This window comes from Manis javanica, chromosome 8 (assembly GCF_040802235.1).
Source record: "Manis javanica isolate MJ-LG chromosome 8, MJ_LKY, whole genome shotgun sequence".
Classification (NCBI taxonomy): Eukaryota; Metazoa; Chordata; class Mammalia; order Pholidota; family Manidae; genus Manis; species Manis javanica.
The window spans coordinates 91,376,876-91,398,345 of record NC_133163.1 but is presented as its reverse complement, the minus strand read 5'-3'; the positions used below and the strand labels follow the sequence as shown (position 1 = coordinate 91,398,345).

The 21,470-nt window shown below is 40.2% G+C and overlaps 2 protein-coding genes across 4 annotated transcripts in view; one reads left to right on the top strand and one right to left on the bottom strand.

Annotated features, from left to right (window-relative positions):
• The window catches only part of CHP1 (calcineurin like EF-hand protein 1), a 36,904-nt gene extending 33,259 nt beyond the window's left edge, over positions 1-3,645 (bottom strand). For 2 of the 3 annotated variants that reach the window (XM_037018847.2, XM_017681123.3), the window contains exon 1: positions 3,345-3,630. In XM_037018847.2, coding sequence (XP_036874742.1) covers positions 3,345-3,411 — 67 coding nt within the window. In that variant the 5' untranslated portion in view covers positions 3,412-3,630. Of the gene's footprint in view, positions 1-3,344 lie in introns of all 3 variants that reach the window. The other variant, XM_037018848.2, reaches the window with a different exon arrangement.
• Positions 3,646-3,740: 95 nt separating this feature from the next.
• Positions 3,741-21,470, top strand: part of EXD1 (exonuclease 3'-5' domain containing 1) — a 41,519-nt gene continuing 23,789 nt past the window's right edge. Inside the window, exons 1-5 of the mRNA XM_037018758.2 lie at positions 3,741-4,137; positions 6,395-6,580; positions 10,738-10,806; positions 13,066-13,126; positions 13,429-13,556. Coding sequence (XP_036874653.2) covers positions 6,448-6,580; positions 10,738-10,806; positions 13,066-13,126; positions 13,429-13,556 — 391 coding nt within the window. The 5' untranslated portion in view covers positions 3,741-4,137; positions 6,395-6,447. The remainder of the gene's footprint in view (positions 4,138-6,394; positions 6,581-10,737; positions 10,807-13,065; positions 13,127-13,428; positions 13,557-21,470) is intronic.

The following is a 21,470-nucleotide window of genomic DNA, read 5'->3' as shown; positions in this document are numbered from 1 at the left end:
CCTTTTTCCAGGCTTGTGCTTGTCGCACTATGTACAGAGAAACCTGCACCTGTTCTATCATCACTACACACTTTCAAACAAACAAAATCTCACCAGCCTGTAAAACTTACTTCCTAAACCTGTTCTATCTACACCCACTCCATACCACATGACACACATCAGAAGCTAGAGACTAAAAATAAAGCAATCTGTATTCATTACTACTACCCATGAATTGTTTCCACAGATTAAGAGGCTATTTTAAAATGTTCTTAAAAAGAAAGCTTTGAAGTAATTCACAGCCAGATTAGCGCTCAGATTAATTGAACTAAGGGTGGAGATTACAGAAACTTCAAGACATTTATGACTTTCCCCCAATGACAACTTTCATTTAAATGAGCTTTAACTCATGGAAATGTTTAAATGTGAAAGAAGGCAACAGAAGACAGTATAGCAAATGTTTTATGCCAACACAAGTATTTTTAGACACTGTTTTTTAAACTGTTAGAAGCATTAGGATTTCTATTCTCTCAAAAGTTTGATTTCCTTAGAATTGGGAAAAATAACATCTGTACTTGATTCTTAATCCAATGCCCTCTGAAAACAGGAAAAATATAAAATATCACCTCCCCAATTATATCACTCTAGACACAGTTTTTATAACTAGCACATGCAAATGTATTTTCCCAATGAGACGATTAATTGTTAACTATGGTTCAAAATAATGGTGAACACTTACCTGGTAGTTATGTAACCCAAACAATAGTCTAAGTATTTTACACAATTGATCTCATTTAATCATTATAAGAATCCTATAAAGTAGGTACTATTATTCCCATTTGCAGATGACAAAACTGAGGTTTACAAGAAATTCTTACCTAGGCTTACTTTTTCAAAAACTTAGGATTAAATTTCAAATACCATCTAAACTAGTCACACATGAATTCTAATCAATTAAGATTTACAAATGTTTAAATATAATCATCAATTTCAATACACAGCTTTCATACTGAATATAAAGTCAGTTTTCCCCAGTAATCCTACATTTTCTTACTGGGGAAGGAAGTAGTGTAATATATCCTGTACTTGTTCTTAACTTCAAGTGTTTCTGACTGATAGCTCCCTAAACTCTTAATGGAGATGAAAACAGGACAAATTCCACTTCTCTACCCCACCCTCAGGCTATATGTTGTTTTTCTTCTTCTAAACCATCTGCAACTTGCTAAAAATTACTGTTTTAAAATTCTGCTGATGGGCACAAACTGGATAAACTGATGTTCCAGGGCAGAGGAATGATGGTGTAGGAGGCTGGTGGAGAATGCTCTTGGAAGCCACCCAAAACACCCTAGGTTCACTTATCCAAATCTAATCCATTCATGCATTTATCAATACCCAGTGCCCATCCTCCACAAGGACTCTCTCTTCCGTGAGTTCTGAAGCTGGGTGTCACCTAATTTCAGCTACTTTATGTCAAGATGCTAATCCTAATTTTTGTGGGTTTATCTCCACTACCAGTTTGTTGGTGTCTTTTGTCATCATCTGCTTTGAGCACTGAGCATAGTACAGACAGTGAAAAAATTCAGTAAGTACTTATTTCACCAGGTTTTCTGGCTCAAAACATACATTGGCACTGGTTGTGGTTGAGAATCTCCCTCAATCTTGATTCACTTTTTGGCAACTAGGACAATAGTCTTCCCTGAAGTAGTTTATTCAGTTCATCTACAAGTTGCACAGTAAAATAACCCAGAGTCCTACAGCAATGCAGGCTCTTTTCAATTGGTCAATTGTAAATAAACTAGAATGAGATTACTGCTCTCTTCATTTTGAGACAAAAATAGCTTTTTCCCACTCTATGGTTTGCATTTCCTCATTATGTAAGTCTTTTTATTTTAAGCAGGGATGTATTAACTCTGGTGTCATCTCGGCCCTAAAGTAGTTCTTATTTTTTTCAAGTGTGGCCAGAGGCTATGGCCACAACATGTAATAAAATTGCTGAATCCAGACTGCCTACATTTCTATTCTGGGAGTCAGAGTAAGTCATAAAACGACCATAAGGTCAAGTGCCAAACAAGTACTGCACCTTAGAAACAGCTAAGTGCTGTGATTCATCCGGAAATCATGAAAAGGACTGCATTGGTAATAGGTGGTGAGTGTATCATCATTAAGGTCTTTATGAAGAAGCTTACTGACCATACACTAGGAGATGGTGAAAGCAGTAAACCAATCTGACAAAGGGGTGGGGCTAGATAACATCCCTTCCAACTTGAAGATTCTGGAACGCTGAATTTATCAGAAGAACAATATTTAATTGATCTCAGGCCAGCAGGGCCTGAGTAATTCTGTAGTTCCACCAGCACCCTTCAGTATTATCTGCATAGAGGTCATTGAGTTACTTACTGGTCACCTCATTATCAAAGACAGGTATCATAAGGACACAGCTCAGATGCTTATGAAGCTGTGTAATGTAAAATACAAGAGTCATAATGCATTACTGAGAAGAGAAAATAATGTATGCATTATCAAAGGCTATACAAATGTGTGATGGTATTTTACAGAGCATCTGAATTTCCAAAGCCCTGTTGTCCCTTTGTTTAGGTTAATGAGGGAAAGACTGAACAATAAAACAGTCGGTTCCTAGTACAAATTCACACTGAGAATTTTGGAGACATCCTATTTCTACAGCGACTGCATAAAATACACCACCGAGTAGAAAATCATTATATCTGTAATTAGGACAACAAGCATCCTACTAAAAAACGGGTGGTCACAGTATCTGTGCTTTTTCTCCACAAGTTCAGAATGAAAGAAGAATTAAAGAACTCTCAGACTCTCAAACCCCTGATTCTGTAAAGGTCTCCTGTCAACAGGTCATGTCTTCCAAAGCCTTACTATACAATCTTGATTTCTGGGTTTATTTTTCCAGTTGTGGCAATAATTTGTTTGTGATTTCCCACGGTTGTCAGGGGTTTTAAGTCCTTGCCCAGAAACGTCACAGGAACGGTGTGTTTTCTTCAGGATCCATCCAGAGTTCCTGAATTTGAGGTTGGTGCGAGAAAAAATTAAGGAAGGGAGTTCGGGACCTTCCGGGAGCAGGAGGACCAGAAAAGAGCGGTGTCTGTGCTCTACGAGTGATCGCGACTCCCACCTTTGCGGGGAAGGGCAGCCCCACAAGAGCCAGACCCCCGCTCAAGGAAGCTGTAACTGGGAGAACAGGTCCTCCAGCCCTCGGCCCCGACGCTCCTGGGCAGGAGGCTGCCCAGGACCCTCGCAAACTCCCGGCACCCCAGGTCCGAACCTCAGCCACAGCCGGTCCTGAGGCCGGCGGGAGACGTCCGGCCGCGTTCCCACCCCCTACCCGAACTCACAGCCAGTCTCCTTCTTGATCTCCTCGAGCTCTTCGTCCCGCAGTAACGTGGAGGCCCGAGACCCCATCACCGGGCCGAAGCTCCTCCGGGAGCAGGGGCGCCTGAAGCGACGGCGGCGGCGGGAAGGAGACAGGAAGGGGAGAAGGGCCCACGGGTCAAGAAGCGAGAGCGCAGTGTTCCTAGTGCGGACCCGGGAAGGAACCCAGGGCTGGCGAGCGGGGGAGGGCAGCCCCAAACACCAGCCAATTAAGAGCGAGGCGGCGCCCGGCGCAGGAGCCAACGTCGGCTCTCCGAGCTCCAGCCCCTAAATGAATCAGCCACGCGCCGGACTGGGTCTTGCTAAAGACAGGCCACGCCCCCGGAACCGTGGTGCCACCGGTCTTAAAAGGGCAATGCCACCCTGGCCCCAGAGACATCAGTTAAAAGGGCAACGTCATCGACCCAGCGTTTTACAAAAAACAAAGCAGCGGCAGGCACAGTAGACGACCCGTTTCTCATAGAACTCTAACACTAGGAATCTCACCGTAAAGGTGGCACGGATTGTGCAAACAATAAAAATAGACAAGACGTTGCTCAGGTGTCGCTAGGGTGTGTCTCTTGGGAACTGCATGCTGGGACTTGCACGTCCCTATTTTTCTGGGCGGCCCTCTCTCCTCCTGGACGCAGGGGGCGCTCGGGAGCCGGCCTCAGGGCCACTCGCCGATTGGCTCCTCGGGAAACAGCGGACTTGTTCCTTGGTCCTGCTGGCGTCCGCTTCGCCACGCGGGGATCCCGCGAAGCCCGCTTTTCCCAGGTTTGGGGACCGTCCTTTGATAACCGCCACCGCGGGCTTGGAACTTCCCGAGGGTTCTTCCTTAACAGCAATCCCCATTTTTTTAAAATTCAAAACTGACGCTCGAGGAACTCACCATTTGGCTGAAATTGGGACAGGCTTTCCCAAACTTCCTTCGGAAAAAATAGCCTAAAAGCAGAGAAGTGAATTCCTAGCGTATGGCCCGCCGTTTATTTGAAGTTTCTTGTTTTGCCTTAGAAATAAGAAGTTTGCATTTTATTATTCTGTCGTATTTTTATTTTCTTGAAAACGTTTAAAGCCATCCGTTAAATTAGTATACCCTCTAGGGTGAACTATTAATTTTCCTGTGGGTTCAATGCCTTTACACCGCCTTCCACCCCCTCGAGTATTACTTGTGTACACAATCGGTTTGAGATAGGAAATAATCAAATTGTGACCCTTGTCACTTAGCACCTAAGCTAGGCTTTGTGTGAGGCCGAGGTTATAGGCTGAGTTGTTTTCTTGATTAACCTCGTCTGACCTAGTGACATCCGTCCGCCTTCGTAATGCGGAGTGTGGCACTTTGGATGTGTTCCTTTAGAAGCCACAGGAGCTTCTTTTTATCTTGCAAGTTTGGATATGGTAGACCAACTTTGATCCCAGCAAGATGAATGTCCCTTTTCTGAGTCTCCCTTGATGCTCATCTCTAGATCCTAACCTTACTACTTTTTCCTTCCTTAACTTGGTTCTTAACCTTTCGCAGTTGTCCTGTCAAAGCTTTCTTTGCTTTATGTTAATGTTTTTCTGATCAATGTTTCTTAAATTTCCTTATTGTCCAAGCACTATATAAACTTTTATGTATCTTTTAAAAATATAATTTTTGCCTCTATTAAGGACTGTTTTTTCCAGTTTTATGTCCTCTTTTGTTTCTGTAAAAGTTTCCCGGTAGCCTGGTGAATTGACTTGAACAAAAAAGGATGATTTTGTCAGATATGATCGTGACTTGTTTTATGGTCTCCCTGGATGCTTAACAATTGGTCTTGTACTGGACTACACACATCCTCCACTGGGGACCTGGTTTTAGTTCAGGTTCCTTTTACCTTCTAGCTGTGTGACTCTGGGCAGGTGTCTTAAATCTTTAAGCCTCAGTTTCCACATTTGTAAATTAGGTAATGGTTGGAGGCAACAGTATTTGTGAAAGCACTTGCTAGACCTTAAAATATAAAAATACTAGTTGTCTGGCTCAAAGTAACCTCTCATCTCCATCCTATATGTCTTTGTTATTTCATCAATTTTTATGGTTAAAGTAAATTGCAAAATTCACTGGTTGACTATTCCTAGTGTAGCAAAGGCAAGAAGCTTTTAAAAGTAAACCACTGTAGAGGAACATATTAGCTGACATTCTAAATACAAGAACATCCAAATAACAAGATTGTTTTAAAAGATACTCTTAAAGAAAGGATTCATCTTTAATCACAGTTTTACACTAAAGAATGTAAGAGTATTTACTATGAATGACAGTAGACATTCCTATACAGGGTGAAATTTCTTCTTTGTACATTTCTGCATTATCATCGTTTACAATGAGCATGCATCATTTTTACAACAGTTGAGTCTTACAAAACCAATGTATGGCACGTGGCACGTGGCAGTCAGGTTGCACATGACTGGCTGATGACAATAACAGCAACCCAGTCCCTGAGCAGTGACCAGGGTGGTGGAATGGTCCTTGAAGCAACATGGCAGCTGGATTGGTAATGTGTAAATGGTGATAGTTCCAGTTCATTTATGCTTCGGATAACAAGGTCAAACTCTGGCAATGTTACTAATCTATAAGAGACTAGATCCAGAAGAGGTTAGATCCCAGACATTTCAGATAAACAATTTTTTGCAGCATGTGTTGACATGTGTTCACCAATGTCAGTTAAAAAAATTTGTTCAGGGTTTTTTTCTTTTTTTGGTTGGTGTTAAAGATTCATATATGTGCCATTAAAGAGCCTCTAAATGTTCGGCTCATTCCAGTTAGCTAAGAAAGGAATGGTAGTATTACCCCATTTTATAGACAAAGAAGCCAAGACTACCTTGCCCCAAGTCTTATGGTTTCAGTTTTCCATGTATAGAGTTGGTGTTTATGATGATCCTTTTCTTGTTATCATTCCTGAAAAGAAGAACAAAACTGAATTACACTCGTATTTGTCCCTTCCAGGTATGGGAGAAGGAAAAATAACTCTTTCCTCCTCAAATATTTTTAAAGTCACAGATCTCTTTTGTTTTCTAGTGTCTGGGTACTTAAAGAAGATTATTTGAAGACTACTTTTGGAATCAAACAGCATGGATCCCAGCAGTGACTACTACTTCCTCAATCAGATTTTGTGGAGAAGGGTGAAACTCACATTGGTCTGTGGCATCTTTGAGGGAGTGCTCCAGCATGTGGACCCTAACAAGATTGTTGTCCTAAAGAAAGGTCTCGTTTTATTTCTGTTAATATTCTCCCTTTTAAGAGATTAAAAACTGCATTTGGTTATGGCTTTAGGCTCCATTTTAGCAACTTAGAGGGAGGCATTATTCCTATTTTAGGGAAGGAGTGAGAGGAAGATTAAAATGCTATTTTTCCTAACAACAACATGGCTGCATCTGCTGGCTTATTCCCACTTCCATACTTGTATTGACATGATGATGGAAATTTCAATTTATCAAATTTTTTAAAATGAGGCATACCTTTTAATTTCTTTCCATATGCACCTTGAAATAAAAAATGACCACTCTATTAGATAGAATTGTTTTCAGACAAATTCACTAAGATAATAAATGGTTAATTTTTCTCATGCAAAAAGAAGTCCAGAGGTAGGCTGTTGAGGCTAGTGCAGTGGCTCAAAGATACCAGGAAGGACCAGATGTCTTGTGGTCCTGCCCTGCCACCTCAGTGATCATCTGTTATTCTCATGGTGACAGGATAGCCTCTACACCAGCTAGCTTCAATTACAGTTAATTATAAAGGATACAACTCAGGAACAGCCAAATGGAAGAGATGCATAGGGCAACATATATGGGAAGGGGCTCAGTTTCCATGCCCTCTCTGGGTCTCCCATCCTCTTAGTTCCTCCATGTGTTCATTTTGAAGCTCCAGTACATAGTGTTTATTCAGTTAGAATATTGACTTGCTAGGGTAATTGTTTTCCTTGGATGATAAATTTCAAGTTCACCCTTGCAACATTTATAAATGGCATTTGAGAGATTAGCCATATTATGAGTTAAATATGGACTAGGATGGGACTATACTAGGCTTTTGCAATATTAATTCATTTATTGATCATTTATTGATAGTTTTATATCCCAGATACTGCTAGGTACCAGGGATATAAATAAGAATAAACATGGTTCCTGTCTTCAAAAAACTGTCTAGTAAGGAGACAGATACAAGTGAGAGATAATGCAGTGTGATATCCCCTCTGATAGAGGGATGCCCAATTTGCTATGGAAACACAAAGTTTAACTCATTTAGATGTGGGAGCGGTAGGTTTAGGACAGGCAAGAAGGCTTTCCAAAGCAGGATTTGATGGTAGAAGTTCATCAGGATGAGTAGGAGTTAACTGGATGGGAAAAGAGGGGAAGGTTGATTTAAGCTAGTGGTTCTCAAACTTTATCTGTGCATCAGAATCACCTGGAAGCCTTGTTAAGACTTCCAAGGCTGGGCACCGCTGTGAGGGTTTCTGATTCTTCAGGTGTGGGATGGGGCGTAAGAATTTGCATTTCAAACAAGTTTCCTGGCAATGCTGATGCTGTGCTGGGCAACCAAATTAAGAACCATTGTTTTAGGTAGAAGTAAAGCAGCATGTCCAGAAATACAGAGACATGAAAACTTGGTGCATTCAGGAAACCTAATTTCAGTATGAGGATGTAATGAGAGAGAGTAGCCTTGAGAAGTAAGTATGGGACAGATTAGAAGGACTTTTCATATCATAGCATTGGGTACTTCTGAATGTAATGAAGGACAATTTGAAAGATTTTTTTAAGTGGGAGTCCTGTGATTTTTCAAGCTAGTTGCCTGAAATTTTTAATGCCGTGCCAATTAGGAACCATGCAGCTGCTAGAAACAAATTCATTTCCAGTGGCTTAAACAAATTGGGAGTTTTTTCTCTCATATAAGAAGGCAAGCAGGGCTATTGTGACTTTCCCCAGAATTTTCAGGGGATTTGGGATTCTTCATCTTTCTGCTCTACCATCTTTAACATGTCGCTTCAAACCTCAAGATCATATGATAGCTGGTGGAGTTACAGGAGGAAGAGGAAAGATTGGGAAAAGGGTGTTCCTCTTAGCTAAGTCAGTCCCTTTAAAGAGGTGCCCTGGAAGTTCAACATACCACCACTGTCTTCAGGGAGACTGAACACATTTAAATGGCATGGAGTGGGCAATAATTAGTAAATGCCACATGCTTATTCAACAAAGCATTCAGTGTACATTAAATATTTTGGTGTATTTCTCTCTAGTTTTTAATTACACAGATTATATACAACTGACATGTTAGGAATATCACATGTACCTTTTAAAATTAACACTATAATAAGCATTTTCTCATTATTTAAAACGAATTTAATGGCTAAACATTTTAAAGTAAGTGGCTTAAAAACTTTAAAATTTTTGTTATATTTGATAATTAGAAGTTATAACAAATAATTATAAAATACAATTTAGTATTTATTATATTTGATAATTATTTTCCTAGAGATAGTTCTTAGATGTGAAATTACTGGGTGAAAGTTATAGACATTTTAAATGTTCTTGATGTCTGTTTTCAGATAGCTTTTCAATAGGGTTATGCCTTTTTGTTACTAGTTGTGTGTGAGTGAATTGCAGTGAATAATCTAGCACTGGATTTTAAAAGATGCTGATATGTAGCTTTCCTTAATTTTTGCTAATTTTATAGTCAAAAAGTGGTATTTCATTTTGACATGTTTATAAATATTCCTAAAGAGGTCGAACATATTTCTTTACATCTGTTCGCTAATTTTATGTACTATTTGCACAAAGCATAGAGCGACATCAGTATGACGGCAGTGTGAAGGAGGGATTGAAATAGAAGCTAGAGGCAAGGAGAATAGACAGGGAGCTATTCAGACAATCAAGCAGCCCAATAAAGGGAAAATGATGGGGGTCAGAGCTACGGTTTGACAAGGAATGGAGAAGAGAGGACAGATTCCAGAAATGTTTAGGCGATGGGATAAGTAATCTAGTAATCAATTGGACAATCAAAGAGCAGTGGAAAAATGACTCCTACATTTACGACTCAGAGGATTAGGTGAATAGTGCTGTTGTTAATTGATAGAATGCACAGAGGAGCAAGTCTGTTGATTACTGGGAGAAGATAGTGTTTCAGTTTGAAAATCTTATAGTGGTAAGTCAGCTGTTAGTCATTTGGAAATGTAAGTGGAGCTCAGAGAAATAATCCATACTGGAGAAATAATGGATGTCAGGACAACTAGGAAGTGGATGTGATCATTCAAGAAGGAAAAAGAATGAAAAACCTAACCCTGGGGTCTATCAGTGTGTACGGGGCAAGCAGAGGTGGTAGAACAGCTAAGGAGACTGGAAGGAACATATCAGGGAGGCAGTGTAACACTGGTTTGGAGATGTGTATTAAAATCCCTGAGACCTGGGTTTGAATCCTGGCAGTCTTTTACTAGTAATGTGACCTTGAGCAAGTTTTCAACCTCTCTGAGGCTCAGATTCTTTCATAATGGAGATAATGAAATGCCTATCTCTTTATGTTACTGGAGAATTAAATGTAGACAAATAATTTGCGTGGTGCCTGATGGGTGGATGCTCAGTTGAGTAGCTCTAGGTAATTTGTAGGAAAAGAACAAAACACGAAGAGTCTCCTGTAAGCCAAAGAAGAAAGGAGAAAGACAACTGTATTATCAAAGGATTCATGGAAGCCAAGTATGATAAAACTGTAAGCTTTTTTTGGATTTGACAAAGAGGCAGTTGTGTTCTTTGGCCTCAGTAAAAATGTATTCAGTGGCATAGTGAGGGTAAAACTCAATTATTTGGGATTGCTGAGAGATATGGAAATATACAGATGGTGTGAGTGCTTCCATCTAGAAAAATGACAGCATATTGTATATATGACATCTAACCTTCTAACTCCCTTACCTACTCGCTGAAGAGCCCTGTATTTGGGCCAGGAGTTGGATTGTTGTCTGAACAGTTAATATTTTCAAGCACGTAGCATGACATGGAACAGGGTGTGGACTCTGGAGGTAGTCAGCTGCCTTAAAATTTTCTCTGGAGTTAGGTGGAGTAAAAAAATTCCATAAAAATATAATAAATAGATAGTCCTTAGCCCTAAAGGGCTTAGGATATTCTTGGGAGAGGTTTAAATTCATTGTCTTCTATTGCCCTTTTAGTTTCTCTTGGACCACTCTGGGATTCCCTCTGTTCTTTATACTACTTGTTTCAAGGTTACAGCTTTGTAATTTGTTATCAACTCTTCATTCCTTTGGGAAAATAATTTGGGACTTTTTATAAAACTCAGATTTGGGCACTTTTGAGAGGCATCATATTTTCTTACAGTTTAAAGGAATACTATTTTTTATTAACCATATGAATCGTTTTCTATAACAGTGAAGAATGTGGAGACTGGTCGAAGTGTCCCAGGAGTGAAGATGTTTTTTGGGCATGAGATTGTGAACGGTGAGTGTTTCATGTTCCCTGAATGCTCGTTTTGGGATTTGTGGTAGTTCTCAGCTCTGCCTCATTACAATATTATTAAAAGAAAGAAAAAAAAGAGATGTTACCTCGCCTTTAATATTGCATTGATGAATACTTAAAGTTGGTATTTGAGAATTAACCCTTATCTTACAATTTGGTGGGTACTGTGAGAAGAATAGTCTTAAAGAATTTCAGCCATCTTGGTTTTCCAATGTGAGGACTGCTGGTGCTCAGGAATCAGGAATTGTCTGGCTCAGTGAGTGAGTTTAACACTGCAGGTTCACAGTGCATTCATACTCCCTTATCTAAAACCTGTGGCCAAATGTTCCAGAATTCAGAATTGTTTTGGATTTTGGGAAAACGTAACAGGGGATATACTGTTTGTGTTACATAACACCTCAGGCCAGTCTGGGCAGCAATCTGCCATCACATTTCTACAGAGAAATGGGTGGAATAAGATAGGACTATAAATACTATGACAGTTCAGATTTTGCTGCCAAAAGACTTACACAAAAAAATTTTGGTTTTCAGAGCTTTTTGGATTTTGGAATTGTGGGAAACAGCCTTGTTCTTGATTTCTGCCAACTAAAGCCATTTAGCAAGAGTAGGTCCAATTATTTGCCTAAAAGAGACATATAGAAGGTCATCTGGTCAGTGAGCTTCAGACAAGCCAGCTGGGATAAGAAAAAAGATTGAGAGCAAAAACTGTTGTTGATTTCAAGAGCCCAAAAGCAGAAGCCCTCCGCGGAGGAGTAAAGATCAATGCAGAGAGGAGGGGTTAGGAAATCTGCATTTCTTGCCACTGGGGCAGATATAATGAAAGGAAAGGAATCCTGTAAATGAGAGATTGCTGCTGCTTGAAAGATTACTTTGTTTTGTGAGAGAGGTAGAATTTAGGGAGAGATGAAAACCTCACCAAGTTAATGACTGCCCAACCAGACCTACTTCAGGACAGACAAGTCCAGCCAGCTGTCTAACTGTCCTTTCTCACTGGTCTGCTGCTATAAACATTTGTCCCTTGAACAGCTTTTTATGAAGGCAGTGATAGTGGTGGCGGCGGTAGGATTTTTCATTGTGTTTGAACCATTAGCCTTTGCAGTGTAACAGAACTCAGGACTAGTACACAGCTAAGCTGTGGATGTGGGTAAAGGGAAGCAGAGGCATCAGCACTACCATCTCTCTAACTCGGGAAAAGGCTGACCTACTGACCAGCTTTGTGATCTGTACACACAGGTTTCATCTCCTAAATTTTTTCTCACACTTTAACCTTTGTTCAGAATTTTTAAGCTCAGAGGATGGCCTTCTTCTTTGCCCTGTGGCTTAGTGAGCCATGAAGGGGTCTCCTTGAAAAGCACCTTGAATAAGAATTATCAAGATGAAGGATAATAATTGACTAGTCAGTGAGAACTTCACTTTTTCTGCCCCAGATTCAACACTTTTAGCTAATGCAGGGGAAAAAGACATTTGCATCAGTGGCCCTGAGAGGCCTTTTCCCGGAAAAGTACCCGAATGTATTTAATGGCATAAAAAATGCCATTAATTACAAAGTACACTATTAATGTTCCTACCCTAAGAAAGAAAAAAAGTTGCCAATTATACTATCATGTGCACTTAACTGTAAATCATATCTAATTCAGAACTGTTTAAACTGTGCATCTTAGAGTCAGTGACATACAGTATTTCCCTATATTCTCTGCACCATTAAGTTAAAATTAAATAGTTTCAGAATCTCTGAAGAATGTTTCTCTCGTGTTTCTTTTGTAATTTCCAGCCTAGCTTTTATTGCTTTTCATTTCACTAAACTATGAATGCACCAGCCCAGGAGAGTGAAAGGGACAGATTTGTCAATAATATGAGAGGAAAACCCCCAAACAGTGCATACTGTAAGGGAAGATGCATTAGGATGGGAATGAATAGGAAAAAAGAGATCTCTAAAATCAATATGCATAACCGCAAGGTACCCTGAAACAAAAATGGTAAAGGGAACATGTAGAGAGGTTCCTAATCCCTCTCAAAGACTAAGGAAGCTATAAAGGGACATAATATAGGAGCTTCAGTATTTTACATAGTCTTTTCTGCTCTATTTCTTGCTGGTCATTGAAGGCCTCAATAGACTAACATTTAATTTCCAATTACTGCTTGTGGTAGATAATCAAACTGTGCATTGAGGTGGAGGGAGGCAGGGGACTGGTTAATCGCTTTCCGATCAGCTCTGTTGGAAACCATTTGGTTATTTTACAGTGGAACTACTAGATGAAGTGGAACTACTAGATGAAGTGACAGAAAAGGCATCTTCTGTTAGGTATGAAGGAATAATTTTCTTAATTATGATTTTACCCAAATGTACACAATAGGGTAGAAAGCCTTAACTAATTCATTAGCTGCATAATCCTAAAATGGCCTTAGGTGCTAGAAATGAGAAGAAATAGATGGATGTGTTCTTCCATCTTTAGATGGTGTCTTCTAATCAATGGAAGCAGTGGATGAATGGCCCCTCTATGAAAGGGAGGTCCAGAGTCCCTACCATTGCTTTGTGGCAAAATCTGTATATGGCATCAGTAACAAAGAACAAGTTCACCTGAGTGTTGTTTTTTGCAAGCATAGTCTAAATGCAGAAAGAACCAGGAAGGATGGAATGAAAAATGAAAATCTAAATGTATGTGAGCATCCTTCTCCTGCCCCTGAGTTGTCAACCACCTCTCTGCTGAATGACCTCAAGTACAGCCCATCAGGTGAGTACCAGGGCTCTGATGTTCTAGGCTTTCTTTATTGTGGTCCAGAGCTCTTTGGAGTTGGCATATCCCCCAGTTAAAGTTCTATATGGAATACTCAGCTAGGCCATTGCTTCTAGGCTCTGAATTAAGATAAAATATCATAATTCATTTATTTATTATTTGAGGGCATACTATATGCCAGACATTGGGAAAACTGAAGTGTGGTGTACCTACCCTCACTGAGCTTTGGTGAAGAAGACAGATATTAAATAAGATAAATGAATAAAATATATAGAATGATAGTACAAAATGGAAGAACTATACAGCAAAGGACACCATCAGCAGAACAAAAAGACACCCTACAGTTTGGGAGAATATATTTGTAAATGACATATCTAACAAGGGGTTAACATCCAAAATATGTAAAGAACTCACACACCTCAACACCCAAAAAGCAAATAACCCGATTAGAAAATGGGCAGAGGATATGAACAGACACTTCTCCAAAGAAGAAATTTAGATGGCCAACAGGCACATAAAAAGATGCTCCACATCACTAATTATCAGGGAAATGCAAATAAAATCACAATGAAATATCACCTCACACCAGTTACAATGGCCAACATAGAAAAGAATAGAGACAACAAATGCTGCCGAGGATGCAGAGAAAGGGGAACCCTCCTACACTGCTGGTGGAAATGTAAATTAGTTCAACAATTGTGGAAAGCAGTATGGAGGTTCCTCAAAAAAATCAAAATAGAAATACCATTTGACCCAGGAATTCCACTTGTAGGAATTTACCCAAAGAATGCAGGAGCCCAGTTTGAAAAAGACAGATGCACCCTTATGTTTATTGCAGCACTATTTACAATAGCCAAGAAATGGAAGCAACCTAAGTGTCCATCAGTAGATGAATGGATAAAGAAGATGTGGTACATACACACAATGGAATACTATTCAGCCACAAGAAAGAAACAAATCCTACTATTTGCAACAACATGAATGGAGCTAGAGGGGATTATGCTCAGTGAAATAAGCCAGGCAGAGAAAGACAAGTACCAAATGATTTCACTCATCTCTGGAGCATAAGAACAAAGCAAAAACTGAAGGAACAAAAGAGCAGCAGACTCACAGAACCCAAGAATGGACTAAGAGTTGCCAAAGGGAAAGGGACTGGAGGTTGGGGGGTGGGAAGAGAGGGAAAGGTGGAATAATGGGCATTACAATTGGCACACATAATGTAGGGGGGAGCACGGGGAAGGCAGTATAGCACAGAGAAGACAAGTAATGATTCTATAGCATCTTACTACGCTGATGGACAATGACTGTAATGGGGTGTGTGGTGGGTACTTGATAATGGGGGGAATTTAGTAACCACAGTATTGCTCATGTAATTGTATATTAATGATACCAAAATAAAATTTTAAAAAATGCTAAGGAGAAGAAAAAAAAACAGAAGAAAGAAGTGTGTGAAAAGGGTGGCTTTACAATTTTAGGGTATCCAGGACAGGCCTTCCTGACAAAGTGACATTTGAGGAAAGGCCTGAAAGAGGTGAGGGATCCAGCTTTATGGGTATCTGGTAATAATGTTTTTTCAGGAAAAAACAAAAAAAACAAGAAATAGAGGCCCTGAGATAGGAACATGTGAGGATCTTGAAGGAACAGCAAGATCAATGTAGCTGGAGCAAGTAGAGAAGGAGTTGGAGAAGTGAGGTGGGTGGATCATGAACTTTGTAGATCATTGAAAGGAATTCAGTTTCTCAGAGTTTCTCACTCTGAAGTGAGAAGAGAAGCATTTGGAGGATTTTTTGGCTTTATCATATTCCTATTCAAGGATCTTTTCAGATCTATTTTGCTATCTGTAAAATGTCTTTGATGTGTTGTGTTCATTTTCTTATTAGATTTTCTTATTAGTCAGTATTGGGAGTTCTTAAACAGTCTGGATACAAGTCTTTTCTCAGATATGTATGCAAATGTTTTCTCCAACTCTGTGGTTTGTCTTTTTATTCTCTTAAAATGTCTCTTGAAGAGAGGACATGTTTAATTTGATGAAGGACAATTTATTCTTTTTTTTTTCTTTTATGGATTATGCTTTTGATACCATAGCTAAGAAATTTTTTCCTAACTCAGTGTCAACAAAGATTTTCTCCTATGTGTTTTTCTAGATATTTCATGGTTTTAGGTTTTATATTTAGGCCTATGATCAATTTTCAGTTATTTAAGTTAAAACTCTGAGTTAACTAAATTAATATCCAATTGTTCCAGCACCCTTCATTGAAAAGATTGTATCTTCTCCATTCAATTAGTTTTGGACCTTTGTCAAAAATCAATTGTCCATTAACAGAATTAAAGGGGGAAATAGATTGCAACATCTTCATTTTAGGATACTTTAACGTATTACTCATGTCAACAGACAGATCAACCAGACAGAAAATAAATAAGGAAACAGAGGCACTGAACAATACATTAGATCAGATGGACTTAACATATGTCTATAGAACATTCCACCCAAAAGCAGCAGGTTACATATTTTTCTCAAGTGTACATGGAATACTCGCTAGAATAGATCACATACTAAGCCACAAAAAGAGCCTCAATAAACTAAAAAAGATTGAAATTGTATCAAGGAGCTTCTCAGACTGCAATGGTATGAAACTAGAAATAAATTACACAAGGAAAGCAAACAAGCCTTCAAACACATGGAGGCTAAACAACATGCTTCTAAATAATGAATGGATCAATGAACAAATTAAAAGAGAAAATCAAGCAATATAATGGAGATAAATGAAAACAAAAATTCAGTGGTCCAAAATTTGTGGGATGCTGTGAAAGCAATGCTAAGAGGGGAGTACATAGCAATACAGGCCTACCTGAAGAAACAAGAACAATCCCAAATAAACAATCTAAAATTACAAAGAAATTAGAAAAAGAACAACAAATCAAACCCAAAGTTATTAGAAATAGGGACATAAAAAATATCAAAGCAAAAATAAATAAAATAGAGAACAGTGAAACAACAGAAAAAAAGATCAATAAAGCCAAGAGCTGATTCTGTGAAAAAATGAACAAAATAGATAACCCCCTAGACAGACTTATCAAGAAAAAGAAAGTATACAAATAAACAAAATTAGAAATGAAGAAGGAATAGTCACAACAAATACCACAGAAATGAAAAGAATTATTAGAGAATACTATGAAAAATTATATGCCAATAAACTGGGCAACCTAGAAGAAATGGACAACTTTGTAGAAAAATACAAACCTCCAAGATTGACCCAAGAAGAAACAGAGAATCTGAGCAGAGCAATTAGCAGCAATGAAATTGAATTGGTAATAAAAAAAAAACTCCGAACAAACAAAATTCCAGACCCAGATTAGCTTTACAGCTGAATTCTTCCAAGCATTTAAAAAAGAACTAATACCCTCCTTCTTAACATATTTCTAAAAGTAGAAGAGGAGGGAATACTTCCAAACTCTTTCTGTGAGGCCAGCACCACTCTAATACCAAAACTGGGCAAAGACACTACAAAAAAAAAAAGAAAATTATAGACAAATATCTCTGATGAACATAGATGCAAAAATCCTCAACAAAATATTAGCAAACCAAATTCAAAAATACATCAAAGGATCATCCATCACAACCAAGTGGGATTTATTCCAGGGATGCAAGGATGGTATAATAGTTGTAAATCAATCTGTATCATACACCACATTAACAAAAAGGATAAAAACCACGTGATCATCTCAATAGATGCTGTAAAAGCATTTTACACAATTCAACATCCATTTACGATTAAAGACTATCAACAAAATGGGTATAGAGAGTACATACCTCAACATAATAAAGGCCATATGTGACAAACCCACAGCTAACATAATACTTACAGGCAAAAAGCTGAAAGCTTTTCCTGTAAGATCAGGTATAAGACCAGTTTGTGCATTCTCACCAAGTACTTGATGTCCTAGCCACAGCAATCAGACAAGACAAAGAGGTAAAAGGCATCCAGATTGGTAAGGAAGAAGTTAAACAGTCACTATTTGCAGATGACATAACATTATACATAGAAAATCCTAAAGAATCCACAAAAAAACTATTAGAACTAATAACTGGGTTCAGCAAAGTTGCAGGATATAAAATTAATACACAGAGATCTGTTACGTTCCTATATAGTAACAACAAAACAGCCGAAAGAGAAAACAATTCCATTTACAATTGCATCAAAAAGATTAAATACCTAGGAATAAACCTAACCAAGGAGGTGAAAGACCTGTACTTTGAAAACTGTAAGACACTCATGAGAGAAATTAAAGAATACACCAATAAATGGAAATCTATCCTGTGCTCATAGATAGGAACAGTTAATATTGTCAAAATGGTCATCTTGCCCAAAGCAATTTACAGATTCAGTGCAATCCCTATCAAATTACCAACAGCATTTTTAAAATTTTTTATTAAGGTATGATTGATATACACTCTTATGAAGGTTTCACATGAAAAAACAATGTGGCTGCTACATTTACCCATATTATCAATTCCCCACCCATGCCCCAATGCAGTCACTGTCCATCAGTGCAGCAAGATGCCACAGATCCACTATGTGCCTTCTCTGTGCTACACTGTTCTCCCTGTGATCCCCCACACCATGACCCACAGCATTTTTCAATGAACTGGAACAAATAGTTCTAAAACTCTTATGGAACCACAAAAGACCCCAAATAGCCAAAGCAATCCTGAGAAAGAAGAACAAATCTGGGGGGATTACACTCCCTGACTTCAAGCTCTACTACAAAGCTACAGTAATCAAAACAATTTGGTACTGGCACAAGAACAGACCTATATATCAATGGAACAGAATAGAGAGCCCAGATATAAAACCACAGATATATGATCAATTAATATACAATAAAGGAGCCATGATTATACAGCTTCTTCAATAACTGGTGTTGAGAAAACTGGACAGCTACATGCAAGAGAATGAAACTGGATTATTGTCTAACTCCATACATAAAAGTAAACTCAAAATGGATTAAAGACCTGAATGTAAGTCATGAAGCCATAAAACTCTTAGAAGAAAACATAGGCAAAAATCTCTTAAATGGAGGCGGGAGCCAAGATGGCGGCGTGAGTAGAGCAGTGGAAATCTCCTCCCAAAAACACATAGAGCTATGAAAATATAACAAAGAAAAATCTTCCTAAAATAGAGACCACAGGACACAGGACAACATCCAGACCACATCCACACCTGCAAGAACCCAGCGCCTTGTGAAGGGGGTAAGATACAAGCCCCAGCCCGGCGGGACCCGAGCGCCCCTCCCCCCGGCTCCCGGCGGGTGGAGAGAAACCGGAGCAGTTTTTTTTTTTGGCGAGCGCTTTTTGGAAGCCTTAGAGGGACGGGCCCCCGTTGCTGGGGAGGCAGGGTGGCGGGACCGGTGAGGAGGTGCCTGGGAACAGCGCCGGAGGACAAAGAATATCCCGCGTTTCTCCCTGCGAGACCTGGGGGCGGGTGCCTGAGACCGGTGCCTGAGGACGGAGGAGGTCGCGCGTTTTTCCCCTTTTTTTTTTTCTCTTTATGGCAAGCGCTTTTTGGAAGCCTTGAAGGGACGGGGACCCCAGTGCTAGGGAGGCATGGTGGCGGGACTGGTGAGCGGGTGGCTGGGACCGGCGCCTGAGGACAAAGAATATCCCCCGTTTTTCCCTGCGGGACCGGTGGGCGGGTGCCTGAGACCGGCACTTGAGGACAGAGGAAATCGCGCGTTTTTCCCCTTTTTTTTTTCTCTTTTCTGCGAGTGCTTTTTGGAAGCCTAAAAGGGACAGGGACCCTGGTGCTAGGGAGGCAGGGCGGCGGGACTGGTGAGCGGGTGCCTGGGACCGGCACCTGAGGACAAAGAATATCCCGCATTTTTCCCTGTGGGACCGGTGGGTGGGTGCCTGAGACCAGCACCTGAGGACGGAAGAAATCGCGCGTTTTTCCCCTTTTTTTTCTCTCTTTTTGCCAAGTGCTTTTTGGAAGCCTTGAAGGGACAGGGACCCCGGTGCTAGGGAGGCAGGGCGGCAGGACTGGTGAGCGGGTGCGTGGGACCAGTGCCTGAGGACAAAGAATATTGAGCGTTCCTTCCCTGCGGGACCGGTGGGTGGGTGCTTTTTGGAAGCCTTGAAAGGACAGGGACCCTGGTGCTAGGGAGACAGGGCAGCAGGACCAGTGCGCGGGTGCCTGGGACCGGCACCTGAGGAAAAAAAAAAAAAAAAAATCGCGTGTTTTTTCTTTTTTTTTTCCTTTCTGTTCCCTCTCTCATTGTTGCTGTTGTTGTTTTGGTTTGGAGAGTGCTTTTTGGAAATCTTAAAGGGGCAGGACAGGTCACTTAGACCAGAAGCAGGGAATCTGGGGATCTCTGGGCACTCTAACCCCCTGGGCAGCAGGGAGCACAGAGGCCCCTTACGGAGATAAATAGTCTCCTGGCTGCTCCCCCTCTAACGGGGCTCCACCATTTTGGAGGAACAGCCCCAGCCAGGCCAAGCCCACAGCAACAGTGGAGATAAACCCCAAAGCAACTGGGCAGGAAGCAGAAGCCCTGTCTGCGCACAGCTGCCCAGCACAAGCCACTAGAGGTCGCTATTCTCCCAGGAAAAGGCTACAAACCAACAAGAAGGGAAGCTCTTCCAGCGGTCACTTGTACCAGCTCTGCAGACTATCTCTATCACCATGAAAAGGCAAAACTACAGGCAGACAAAGATCACAGAGACAACACCTGAGAAGGACACAGACCTAACTAGTCCTCCTGAAAAAGAATTCAAAATAAAAATCATGAACATGCTGACAGAGATGCAGAAAAAAATGCAAGAGCAATGGGATGAGATGCAGAGAAAAATGCAAGAGCAGTGGGATGAGATGCAGAGAAAAATGCAAGAGCAGTGGGATGAAGTCCGGAAGGAGATCACAGATGTCAGGAAAGAGATCACAGAAGTGAAACAATCCCTGGAAGGATTTATAAGCAGAATGGATAAGATGCAAGAGGCCATTGAAGGAATAGAAGCCAGAGAACAGGAACGTATAGAAGCTGACATAGAGAGAGATAAAAGGATCTCCAGGAATGAAACAACACTAAGAGAAATATGTGACCAATACAAAAGGAAAAACATTCGTATTATAGGGATACCAGAAGAGGAAGAAAGAGGAAAAGGGATAGAAAGGGTCTTTGAAGAAATAATTGCTGAAAACTTCCCCAAACTGGGGGAGGAAATAATCGAACAGACCATGGAATTATACAGAACCCCCAACAGAAAGGATCCAAGGAGGACAACACCAAGACACATAATAATTAAAATGGCAAGGATCAAGGACAAGGAAAGAGTTTTAAAGGCAGCTAGAGAGAAAAAGGTCACCTATAAAGGAAAACCAATCAGGCTAACATCAGACTTCTCAACAGAAACCCTACAGGCCAGAAGAGAATGGCATGATATACTTAATGCAATGAAACAGAAGGGCCTTGAACCAAGGATACTGTATCCAGCACGACTATCATTTAAATATGATGGTGGGATCAAACAATTCCCAGACAAGCAAAAGCTGAGGGAATTTGCTTCCCACAAACCACCTCTACAGGGCATCCTACAGGGACTGCTCTAGATGGGAGCACCCCTAAAAAGAGCACAGAACAAAACACACAACATATGAAGAAGGGAGGAGGAGGAATAAGAAGGGAGAGAAGAAAAGACTCTCCAGACAGTGTATATAACAGCTCAATAAGCGAGCTAAGTTAGGCAGTAAGATACTAAAGAAGCTAACCTTGAACCTTTGGTAACCACGAATCTAAAGCCTGCAATGGCAATAAGTACATATCTTTCAATAGTCACCCTAAATGTAAATGGACTTAATGCACCAATCAAAAGACATAGAGTAATAGAATGGATAAAAAAGCAAGACCCATCTATAT